We start from the raw sequence: 12,233 nt of genomic DNA on the forward strand, positions 1-12,233 counted from the left end.
CGACGTAATTTGGCCAAAAAAGTGTGCATTACTTTCGAGTAAATATGGTAATTACAATTTGGGACACAGCTGAAATGGAGCTTAACTTGTTCTCACTAGGGGCAGGGAGCAGACTTAGCCCCATGCCAAAGGGGGACTTTGAGAGCATTTCTTAACTTTCTTGCATATACAGTGGTACCTCGGGTTACATATGCTTCAGGTTACAGACTCCGCTAACCCAGAAATATTACCTCGGGTTAAGAACTTTGCTTCAGGATGAGAACAGAAATCGTTCAGCGGCGGCGCAGCAGCAGCAGCAGGAGGCCTATTAGCTAAAGTGGTCTTCAGGTTAAGAACAGTTTCAGGTTAAGAACAGACCTCCAGAAGGAATTAAGTTCTTAACCTGAGGTACCACTGTAAAGTGAATGGCTGCACACCTCTGAAGATTAAGAAATGCCCTTGGAGATGCTATTATGGGGTGAGGAGAGGTAGCTGCCCACCAGCCCCACAACACTGGTGGTCGCTGCCCCACTGACAAGAGGTCCTGCCACAATGCACAAGTGTGTTTCTGTACCATGAGGAAACAGAGGCACAGTGCACCTGCCTCCTCACTGCAATATTAGCATTCAAAAGGGAACAAAATGGCGTCGCGCCGGGGTTTAAATAGTCCCGGCCACGCCCCCAAGCCTCCTGATTGGGTGCTCGGTGCTGTGACATGGCCAGGACACCTCGTCGTGACACGGGACGTTGCCCCACCCACGCTGAGGTGGGAGGAAGTGTGTCCGGGAGACCAGAGCGCAACACGCCCCCGCTGTGAGGCGGAAGCGACCTGTCATAGAATAGTAAGATACCCACAATTAAAAGACCATCTTATAAGCAATTCTATTTATTTATAACTCAAGAGCTCTGCTTGATCCAGCTATCAGATCAATCTAGACTAGCTTCTTGTTCCCCACAAAGTCCAGACAGATGCTTCCATGAAAAGCACAAAACAGGGCTACAGGCAATAAGTGCATTCCACCCAGCTTTGGTGGCCTAATTGGAATTCAGTTGCCTTCATAATATAGCTATAATGGCTAATGGCCGTGACAAAACTACCCTTTGTAATTTTTCTCGATAAAAGATATGAGATGCAGGACTCTTGGGCTGTCCATTTTTAAAGTTCAGTTACCTTTTTCAAGAGGAACTCATCCATGCTTTTCAAGTCACTGACGCTGGTTATGATCTGAAGGGCGTCATTCTGCCACTGCGCAGGTTCCATTGTCACATTGCTGATTTTCAGGCTGCGCTTCCGCTTCACCTTGGGAGACGGCTCTTTGTTCTCCTTACATTCCCTTCGATAGATGCCAGACAACTCAGGGCTCCTTGGGGGAGTCAGTTCTAAAAAGGGGAAAGTAATGCATGTCGCATCAAGCAGCAGGGTGTTCCAGCTCAGGCATCTCTTGCAAGCATCAAGGCTCCAGTTCAAAGGTTCTTTATTCCTCTGGAACCTTGACGTGCGCGCAAGGAGTTGCGGCATGCCTAAAGGATTCCCAACCCACTGCACTGTCAGGATTATTCTAGGAAATCTAAGGCAAATTATGGGCAAATACTGGATACAGCTGCCAAGCGGTAACTTTGTACAGTGTGCTTGCAACCACTGGGAAAGTTCCTCCTTACTACTTGGCAAGACAAGAGAGACAACGAGCTTACAGAGTGGTACATTATGATTTGGCAAAGGGTTGTCCTGCAGCCACCCTGTATCAAGCACCTATGTCAGAATCCCTCCCCCTGGAAACAGTATGGAACAAGGGTCAGCAGCCTTTTTCAGCCCAGTCCACGATCCCTCAGACCAAGTGGTGGACCAGACTATATTTTGGAGGGGGGAAATGAACGAATTCCTATGCCCCACAAATAACCCAGAGATTGTCACCCTGTATCAAGCACTTATATCAGAATTTGCCCCCCCCCCCCTGTAAACAGTATAGATCAAAACTGGTATGAAATCCCTCACTGCTTATTTTTTCCTCTGTGTCTCATATGTAACCTCTCACTACCTGAAATCTGCATAAAAATGCAATAGTGCCATTTCTCTTACCTTCTTCATGTTGTAGACCTGAAATAATCTCCCTTCCTGGTGCATCTTGATCAGAATGCAACTCCAACAGCTCTGACTGGGTAGAAAGCTTCTCCCTGTGTGTTTTCTTCTCCACTTGTCTCCCTTTCCCCCAAAATCTCATCTTGGCTCTTTGAGGCCTGCTAAAAGGCAAATGAAAAGAGAAATTGCTTCAAGTCAGGCTGCCAGTTTTATCCCGTACGCTCTTGTTGCAATGTAAATATCCCCTCCTAAACATTTTCTAATTGTCACTTGGAAAATAGGAGGAAAGTAATGAGAGTATGAATATTCAATCCAATTAATTCAATTCCACATTGTATCACACTCAGCTTCATACAAAGGCTTCATCAGTTCAGCTTTTAAATATGGGACAAACAAACAAATAAAGAACCCTTTCAGAAATATATTTTTAAAATGTGGTTAACTGCATTATTCTCATCCCAATTACATGCTTCTGAACTGGCTCTAAGTTAAGTCATTAGCTCTCAGGAAGATTTGTCAAGCAACCAAGTCAACTAATGCTACAGTGCTTAAATAGCACATTATAGAATGCTGCCTCCTACTAGAGATTTATATAGAATTTAGTCATATGTATCCTCCAACAAGGTCAGGTTGTTTTAATTGCCAGTCTGGAATTAAAAACAACCTTTGTAGTACAGCTAAGGTGCTCAAAGTGCGATGCAGATCTCTCTACAGAGAAAGAGAGGATCGCTTCCTGCCCCACCCATCATATTTTGTGCATCTTTTGGTGGGACCACAAGATGGTCTTGCCTTTCCCATCAAATTCCAGCCAATCACTATCAAGTATTATAACCAGAGTTGGGACTACACCTTCTTCCCATTCTTCCAAAGCTGCTGGAGGCTGTAAGAATAGATTTGGCAGTCAATTCACTTTTGCTTTAGCCGAGAGCAGCTTCAGACATTGCAAGTAAGAGTGTCAATGACTAGCAATCTTTCCCTTCTTTCTTTACTGGTGTGGAATGTCTGAAATAGTCACTCTTACAGTTTCTCCTCAGAGGCTTCCTTTGAGTTTTAAGAAACTTTGCAAGGCAGTGTTAGTTTACACTGTTCATTTTTCTTTGTTGCTGTATCATTGCTGCACTTAATCTCCTGTATCACCAGAGACTCTAAAGTCTCTGCCATGCCATGAACAAACTTTCCTTTGCTCATAACTGCTTCCTTAACCCTTAGAAACAAACAGACCAGCTCCCTGTGAAAAGCCTCCTTTACAAAGTAACTCCACATATACAGAAAACACATTAGTTGTGAAAACAAGGTGGTACAAAAATTATTGAAGAAAACGCTTCTGGTCATTCAGATACACCTTAAATTACAGCAGATTGATTTTAATGAACAATTTCTCCTGGGTTAACTGTTTGAACTAAATCCTGTAACGTCCTACATGCCACAGGATCTCTTGTGCTGAGCACTCCAATGACAGCTCTATTCCACGCAGATGCATTTCTCATCATCTCCTGAGAGCTAACTCCGCAAATGGAATCATACAGTCAAATATGTTATCTGCACCAATTCCTCCCTCCAAAATGTATAATCTTTTATGCAAACGAGAAAACAAAATATGTTGATGAAGAGAATTTTTGAAATTTGTCCACACATACAGGAAATAAAATGCAGATATGAAGGAAAAAGAAAATTAGACGCAATTAACTCAGGATCTCCCCCTTTCTTTTGGCTAGACATTTTATACCTTCCATCTGCAGCTGCAGTCTTCTGCGCAGCTGCCAGTTTTCCAATCTCTCCTTGGGACATTGTTTTGTGGAGCGTTGTTTGGCCTTCATTTGAAGAGAAGCGCTGTAGCAGCTGCAACAATTAAAAGCACAATAAATACTTCAGAACCCACAAGGTCGCTGGATATTGTAAGGATACACAATCATTGTACAACGGTGTAGATATTTAAGCTGCTGCAGAGAATACAACTCACTATGAAAAATATACTTGGAGGAAAAATGGTTTGCCTTGACTTCTGCTTGGTTGCCAAAGAACCAGCTATATAAGGAAAACATCTACAGGTCCCTTGTTACAGAGGGAAGGAATCAGTCGCCTGCCACTATTGGCTCAGAAAGTCAATAGCAGAGAAAACAGCAAGGAGCTCCATGTTTATTTTCTGTCTGATGTATTTTCGGAAGCTGCCAGGTGGTGCCTGTGGACTCCAGTTATACTTCCGAAAATGCTTCACACCCTCTTTATAAGATGTGATTATGGATTATGGTAGAGAGGTTTGCTATAGCAACTTTTCCAGGCACAGCAAGGTTGGGGGGGGCGGTGTCTAGCAGTTTACTGGAAATTCAGATATGAGAAATGAACACAAAGCAGCTTATTGGAAATGATTTTTCCCCCTGATGAGATTGAGTGTAGGGCTAGATAAGGGGAAGGAAGGGAGAGGTGCTGGAGTCCTCACTACACTCAAAATCAGTGGGCTGTGAATTTTCAGTTTCAACAGTAACACTGAAGCAATAGTAACATTGCTATAGAACAACAATAAAATAATGCCCCACTCTCCCTTTTCTGGACTTAAGTGGATTCAGGCCAGGTGAGACCTGCAGGCAGAAGTTCGCTGTGCATAGCTCTTGAATAGATACATGTATGAATCAGCAACACGACATAGCTAGCCTGCCTGCCCTCCCAGAGTTGCTATATGCACTGCCTTGTCCCTTGAACTTAACTTGGTTTAGTAAGATGATACAGGAACAAGACTTGTGCTTGTGCCTGAGAAAAGACCTGCTGGAGAGGACCAAAGATCTATCTGGCCCAAAATCCTGTTAGCCATTATGGCCAATGAGATGCCTCGGGGAAGACCAGAAGTAGGATGCGAGAGCAAAAGCCCTCTCCTGTTGTTGTTCCCCGTGGCCCTCACGATGAGTAGTCACTACAAGTCTTAGCCTCCATTAATCTGTCCGATTCCCTTTTTAAGTCAGCTAAGCTGGTGGCCGTCCCCACGTCATATGCTGGCAAAATCAATAGATTTTTGTGCGAAGTAGTATTTTTTTGTTTAAGTCCCAGATTTCTCACCATTCAGCTTCACTGGATGACCCTGGGGTCTAGTATTACAAGGGGAAAATACATCACTATCGTCTTCCTCCGCACATAATTTTGCATACCACTATCATACTTTTCTCACTCACATTTTAAAAAGAAAGTAAAGATCCCCAAATATGATAACCTTTCCATATAGAGAAATTGCCCGCAACCTTTTGAGTTTTTCTACACCTTTTCCAGTTCTAAAATATCATCTTTGAACTGTGGAAACCAGAACTGTACACAGCAGTCCAAGTGTGATCACTTGTGAAAAGCCAGAAAGTCTTCAGTCAACTACAGTTTCACACTGCATTTGAAACAAGGAACTATAGTTACCCAGTTCAGAAAAGCCAGCATCTTGAATTACTTATTGAAGTTTTTTTTTGCGTGAAGTACAGTATAACACCAGGAATTATCCCACTGATGCTGAAACTGTCAAGCAAGAGAGCAGTTGTGTTGCCTAGCGACCACTCAGAATGCTTTGATTCTTCAATCCAGAGCTCTGATTGGCTGTGTGGTTGTGAAGGAGTTTTTCCCTTGTATAGTTGCTCTGGACCAGGCCTGAACTCTATTTCTCCAAATGTTATATAACGTACTGTAGATATTATACACTGCTTTTGTTCCATTTACCCTCAATAAAATAGTAGAATAAGCCTGTAATTTATGGACATTTAACTCGTGTGCATTCTGCTTTATGTGCTTGGCAAAAAAGACGGCTTATAGTTGTTGTTGTTTTAAAAAATAAATTAAAAAAAAGGGAGTGGAAAGGAGGTGGGTGTCTGGGGAAAAATATTTGCACAATTCAACCCCCCACTGAACCCAATATGCTTTGACTATACATAATTTTGGCTTTGGGTGCGATTTCCGGTATATAACCCCCTGCAAGTTGTGTATTTACTGTAAAGGTAAAGGGACCCCTGACCATTAGGTCCAGTCATGGCCGACTCTGGGGTTGCGGCGCTCATCTCACTTTATTGGCCGAGGGAGCCGGTGTACAGCTTCCGGGTCATGTGGCCAGCATAACTAAGCCGCTTCTGGAGAACCAGAGCAGCGCACGGAAACACCGTTTACCTTCCCGTCAGAGCAGTGCCTATTTATCCACTTGCACTTTGACGTGCTTTCGAACTGCTAGGTTGGCAGAAGCAGGGACCGAGCAACGGGAGCTCACCCCATCGCGGGGATTCGAACCGCCGACCTTCCGATTGGCAAGTCCTAGGCTCTGGGGTTTAACCCACAGCGCCACCCGCGTCCCAGTGTGCATTTACTATACCAGTTTCTTTTCTCTCTTGATTCCATCTGTTTATTTTAGTCAGTCTGCTAACAGTTTTAGGATCCTGGCTTGTTCCAAACCTAGAAACCATAATTTCCCAAGGGATCTGGTCTGTCAAGTCACAAGAGTCATGACATTGCCCTCATGCAAAAAGGGGTTCACTGGGGCTTCTATGTCTAGAAGGCAGAACAGGAAAATTGCTTGTTTCCCCCCTTCTTGCTAGACATGGGCCAAAGGGTTTTGGGTACTTAGCTATGCCAGATGCAACACCTTTACCATGAGCAAAGAAGATGCTGCATCAGTGTAAACATTTGTAAGCTGAAACAAAACCCAGCAAGCACCTTCTGGCCCCTTAAACATTAACACATTCTTATTGTGAATTAGCTTTGGTAGATAAGCTCATACTTTATTGCAGGTGTCGGGAACTCTTGGCCCTCCTAATGATGCTGAATTACAACAACAGTCATCCCCAGCCAGCATGGCCAATGGCCAGTGGTGATGGGAGCAACATCTGGAGAGTCAAAAATTCCACACCGCTGCTTTATCAGATGGACTATCAATGACTATAAGGACTTCAGTCAGTTAAGTTTTACATTTCAAAGCTAATTCAATATTCTCAAGTGGAATATTGCATACCACTATCATACTTTTCTCGCTCACATTTTAAAAAGAAAGTAAAGATCCCCAAATATGATAACCTTTCCATATAGAGAAATTGCACACAACCTTTTGAGTTTTTCTATACCTTTTCCAGTTCAAAAATATCATCTTTGAACTGTGGTAACCAGAACTGTACACAGCAGTCCAAGTGTGATCACTTGTGAAAAGCCAGAAAGTCTTCAGTCAACTACAGTTTCCCACTGCATTTGAAACAAGGAACTATAGTTACCCAATTCAGAAAAGCCAGCATCTTGAACTACTTATTGAAGTCGTTTTTTGCCTGAAGTACAGGATAGCACCAGAAATTATCCTACTGATGCTGAAACTGTCAAGCAAGAGAGCAGTTGTGTTGCTTAGCGACCACTCAGAATGCTTTGATTCTTCAATCCAGAGCTCTGATTGGCTGCGTGGTTGTGAAGGAGTTTTTCCCTTGTATAGTTGCTCTGGACCAGGCCTGAACTCTATTTCTCCAAATGTTATATAACGTACTGTAGATATTATACACTGCTTTTGTTCCATTTACCCTCAATAAAATAGTAGAATAAGCCTGTAATTTATGGGCATTTAACTCGTGTGCATTCTGCTTTATGTCTTTGGCAAAAAAGACAGCTTATAGTTGTTGTTGTTTTAAAAAATAAATAAATAAATAAGGGAGTGGAAAGGAGGTGGGTGTCTGGGGGAAAAGATTTGCACAATTCAACCCCCTACTGAACCCAATATGCTTTGACTATACATAATTTTGGCTTTGGGTGCGATTTCCGGTATATAACCCCCTGCAAGTTGTGTATTTACTGTAAAGGTAAAGGGACCCCTGACCATTAGGTCCAGTCATGGCCGACTCTGGGGTTGCGGCGCTCATCTCACTTTATTGGCCGAGGGAGCCAGCGTACAGCTTCCGGGTCATGTGGCCAGCATAACTAAGCCGCTTCTGGAGAACCAGAGCAGCGCACGGAAACACCGTTTACCTTCCCGTCAGAGCAGTGCCTATTTATCCACTTGCACTTTGACGTGCTTTCGAACTGCTAGGTTGGCAGAAGCAGGGACCGAGCAACGGGAGCTCACCCCATCGCGGGGATTCGAACCGCCGACCTTCCGATTGGCAAGTCCTAGGCTCTGGGGTTTAACCCACAGCGCCACCCGCGTCCCAGTGTGCATTTACTGTACCAGTTTCTTTTCTCTCTTGATTCCATCTGTTTATTTTAGTCAGTCTGCTAACAGTTTTAGGATCCTGGCTTGTTCCAAACCTAGAAACCATAATTTCCCAAGGGATCTGGTCTGTCAAGTCACAAGAGTCATGACATTGCCCTCATGCAAAAAGGGGTTCACTGGGGCTTCTATGTCTAGAAGGCAGAACAGGAAAATTGCTTGTTTCCCCCCTTCTTGCTAGACAGGGGCCAAAGGGTTTTGGGTACTTAGCTATGCCAGATGCAACACCTTTACCATGAGCAAAGAAGATGCTGCATCAGTGTAAACATTTGTAAGCTGAAACAAAACCCAGCAAGCACCTTCTGGCCCCTTAAACATTGACACATTCTTATTGCGAATTAGCTTTGGTAGACAAGCTCATACTTTATTGCAGGTGTCGGGAACTCTTGGCCCTCCGGATGATGCTGAATTACAACTACAGTGGTGCCTCGCAAGACGAAAAGAATCCGTTCTGTGATTCTCTTCGTCTAGCGGTTTTTTCGTCTTGTGAAGCAAGCCCATTGAAGGATTAGTGCTATTAGCGGTTTATCTGCTGATCGGATCAGCTGATAAGCGGCTTAGCGGCTTAGCAAGGGGGGGGGAGGAAAAAAACCCAGCAGGAACTCGCAAGATATTGTCGTCTTGCAAAGCAAGCCCATAGGAAATTTGTTTTGCGAAGCACCTCCAAAACGGAAAACTCTTTCGTCTAGCGAGTTTTCCATCTTGCGAGGCACTCGTCTTGCGGGGCACCACTGTACAGTCATCCCCAGCCAGCATGGCCAATGGCCAGTGGTGATAGGAGCAACATCTGGAGAGTCAAAAATTCCACACAGCTGCTTTATCATATGGACTATGAATGACTATAAGGACTTCAGTCAGTTAAGTTTTACATTTCAAAGCTAATTCAATATTCTCAAGTGGAATATTGCATACCACTATCATACTTTTCTCGCTCACATTTTAAAAAGAAAGTAAAGATCCCCAAATATGATAACCTTTCCATATAGAGAAATTGCCCGCAACCTTTTGAGTTTTTCTACACCTTTTCCAGTTCTAAAATATCATCTTTGAACTGTGGTAACCAGAACTGTACACAGCAGTCCAAGTGTGATCACTTGTGAAAAGCCAGAAAGTCTTCAGTCAACTACAGTTTCCCACTGCATTTGAAACAAGGAACTATAGTTACCCAATTCAGAAAAGCCAGCATTTTGAACTACTTATTGAAGTCGTTTTTTGCCTGAAGTACAGGATAACACCAGGAATTATCCTACTGATGCTGAAACTGTCAAGCAAGAGAGCAGTTGTGTTGCCTAGTGACCACTCAGAATGCTTTGATTCTTCAGTCCAGAGCTCTGATTGGCTGCGTGGTTGTGAAGGAGTTTTTCCCTTGTATAGTTGCTCTGGACCAGGCCTGAACTCTATTTCTCCAAATGTTATATAACGTACTGTAGATATTATACACTGCTTTTGTTCCATTTACCCTCAATAAAATAGTAGAATAAGCCTGTAATTTATGGACATTTAACTCGTGTGCATTCTGCTTTATGTGCTTGGCAAAAAAGACGGCTTATAGTTGTTGTTGTTTTAAAAAATAAATTAAAAAAAAGGGAGTGGAAAGGAGGTGGGTGTCTGGGGAAAAATATTTGCACAATTCAACCCCCCACTGAACCCAATATGCTTTGACTATACATAATTTTGGCTTTGGGTGCGATTTCCGGTATATAACCCCCTGCAAGTTGTGTATTTACTGTAAAGGTAAAGGGACCCCTGACCATTAGGTCCAGTCATGGCCGACTCTGGGGTTGCGGCGCTCATCTCACTTTATTGGCCGAGGGAGCCGGTGTACAGCTTCCGGGTCATGTGGCCAGCATAACTAAGCCGCTTCTGGAGAACCAGAGCAGCGCACGGAAACACCGTTTACCTTCCCGTCAGAGCAGTGCCTATTTATCCACTTGCACTTTGACGTGCTTTCGAACTGCTAGGTTGGCAGAAGCAGGGACCGAGCAACGGGAGCTCACCCCATCGCGGGGATTCGAACCGCCGACCTTCCGATTGGCAAGTCCTAGGCTCTGGGGTTTAACCCACAGCGCCACCCGCGTCCCAGTGTGCATTTACTATACCAGTTTCTTTTCTCTCTTGATTCCATCTGTTTATTTTAGTCAGTCTGCTAACAGTTTTAGGATCCTGGCTTGTTCCAAACCTAGAAACCATAATTTCCCAAGGGATCTGGTCTGTCAAGTCACAAGAGTCATGACATTGCCCTCATGCAAAAAGGGGTTCACTGGGGCTTCTATGTCTAGAAGGCAGAACAGGAAAATTGCTTGTTTCCCCCCTTCTTGCTAGACAGGGGCCAAAGGGTTTTGGGTACTTAGCTATGCCAGATGCAACACCTTTACCATGAGCAAAGAAGATGCTGCATCAGTGTAAACATTTGTAAGCTGAAACAAAACCCAGCAAGCACCTTCTGGCCCCTTAAACATTAACACATTCTTATTGTGAATTAGCTTTGGTAGATAAGCTCATACTTTATTGCAGGTGTCGGGAACTCTTGGCCCTCCTAATGATGCTGAATTACAACAACAGTCATCCCCAGCCAGCATGGCCAATGGCCAGTGGTGATGGGAGCAACATCTGGAGAGTCAAAAATTCCACACAGCTGCTTTATCGGATGGACTATCAATGAGTATAAAGGACTTCAGTCAGTTAAGTTTTACATTTCAAAGCTAATTCAATATTCTCAAGTGGAATATTGCATACCACTATCATACTTTTCTCACTCACATTTTAAAAAGAAAGTAAAGATCCCCAAATATGATAACCTTTCCATATAGAGAAATTGCCCGCAACCTTTTGAGTTTTTCTACACCTTTTCCAGTTCTAAAATATCATCTTTGAACTGTGGTAAACAGAACTGTACACAGCAGTCCAAGTGTGATCACTTGTGAAAAGCCAGAAAGTCTTCAGTCAACTACAGTTTCCCACTGCATTTGAAACAAGGAACTATAGTTACCCAATTCAGAAAAGCCAGCATCTTGAACTACTTATTGAAGTCGTTTTTTGCCTGAAGTACAGTATAACACCAGGAATTATCCTACTGATCCTGAAACTGTCAAGCGAGAGAGCAGTTGTGCTGCCTAGCGACCACTCAGAATGCTTTGATTCTTCAATCTAGAGCTCTGATTGGCTGCGTGGTTGTGAAGGAGTTTTTCCCTTGTATAGTTGCTCTGGACCAGGCCTGAACTCTATTGAGAGCCAGTGTGGTGTAGTGGTTAAGAGCAGTAGATTCGTAATCTGGGGAACCAGGTTCGCGTCTCCGCTCCTCCACATGCAGCTGCTGGGTGACCTTGGGCTATTCACACTTCTTTGAAGTCTCTCAGCTTCTCAAGTGGAAAAAAATTAATAACGACTCTAAAAGAACGCTCCAGAAATTTAAAGAAAAATTTAAACTTGTTTAAAAGAAGTTCAACCACTTATATGTAATACTGTTCTTTCCTTTGGAGAAGAACCAGTATTTGGTGATAAAATCACTGCTTGGCACACAGGTTTAATCTCTGGCATCTCCAGTTAAAACTATCAGGTAGATGGTGATGGGAGAAGAGACCCTTATCTTGAGATTCTGGAGAACCTCTTATTAGCCAGTGCTATAAGGCAGATTCCAACTTACTATATTCCACATACACTTGCCAAAATATCCAAGCTTATTTCTTGCTTAAATTCTGAATAACTGTATTCATTTCTCAGTTATTCATATACACTAACAAGAGGAAATCGCAAAGGATAAGAATATATGAGGAAATATGATAGCCATCTTCAAATATCTCAAGGGCTGTGACTTGGAAGATGAAGCAAGCTTGCTTTCTCTTGCTCTGGTGGGTGGGACTCTAACCAATGGCTTCAAATTACAAAACAAGGGGATTCCAACTAAACATTAATAAGAAATTTCTGACAGTAAGAGCTGTTCAATAGTGGAACAGTCTCCCTTGGGAGGCCTTGGAGGTTCTTAAGCAG

General features: G+C 43.3%; 1 protein-coding gene across 11 annotated transcripts in view; it reads right to left on the reverse strand.

Moving 5' to 3' along the window:
* MYO9A (myosin IXA) overlaps positions 1 to 12,233 on the reverse strand; it is a 175,013-nt gene that overhangs the window by 53,862 nt on the left and 108,918 nt on the right. For all 11 annotated transcript variants that reach the window (XR_014213398.1, XM_082198217.1, XM_082198209.1 and 8 more), the window contains 3 exons: positions 3,783 to 3,895; positions 2,057 to 2,217; positions 1,151 to 1,359 (listed from right to left, as the gene is read on the reverse strand). Coding sequence is in view for 10 of the 11 variants with exons in the window: in XM_082198217.1 (XP_082054343.1) it covers positions 1,151 to 1,359; positions 2,057 to 2,217; positions 3,783 to 3,895 (483 nt within the window). In the remaining variant the exon portion in view is untranslated. The remainder of the gene's footprint in view (positions 1 to 1,150; positions 1,360 to 2,056; positions 2,218 to 3,782; positions 3,896 to 12,233) is intronic.

The sequence above is a fragment of the Podarcis vaucheri genome (assembly GCF_965113315.1).
Source record: "Podarcis vaucheri genome assembly, chromosome: 14".
Classification (NCBI taxonomy): Eukaryota; Metazoa; Chordata; class Lepidosauria; order Squamata; family Lacertidae; genus Podarcis; species Podarcis vaucheri.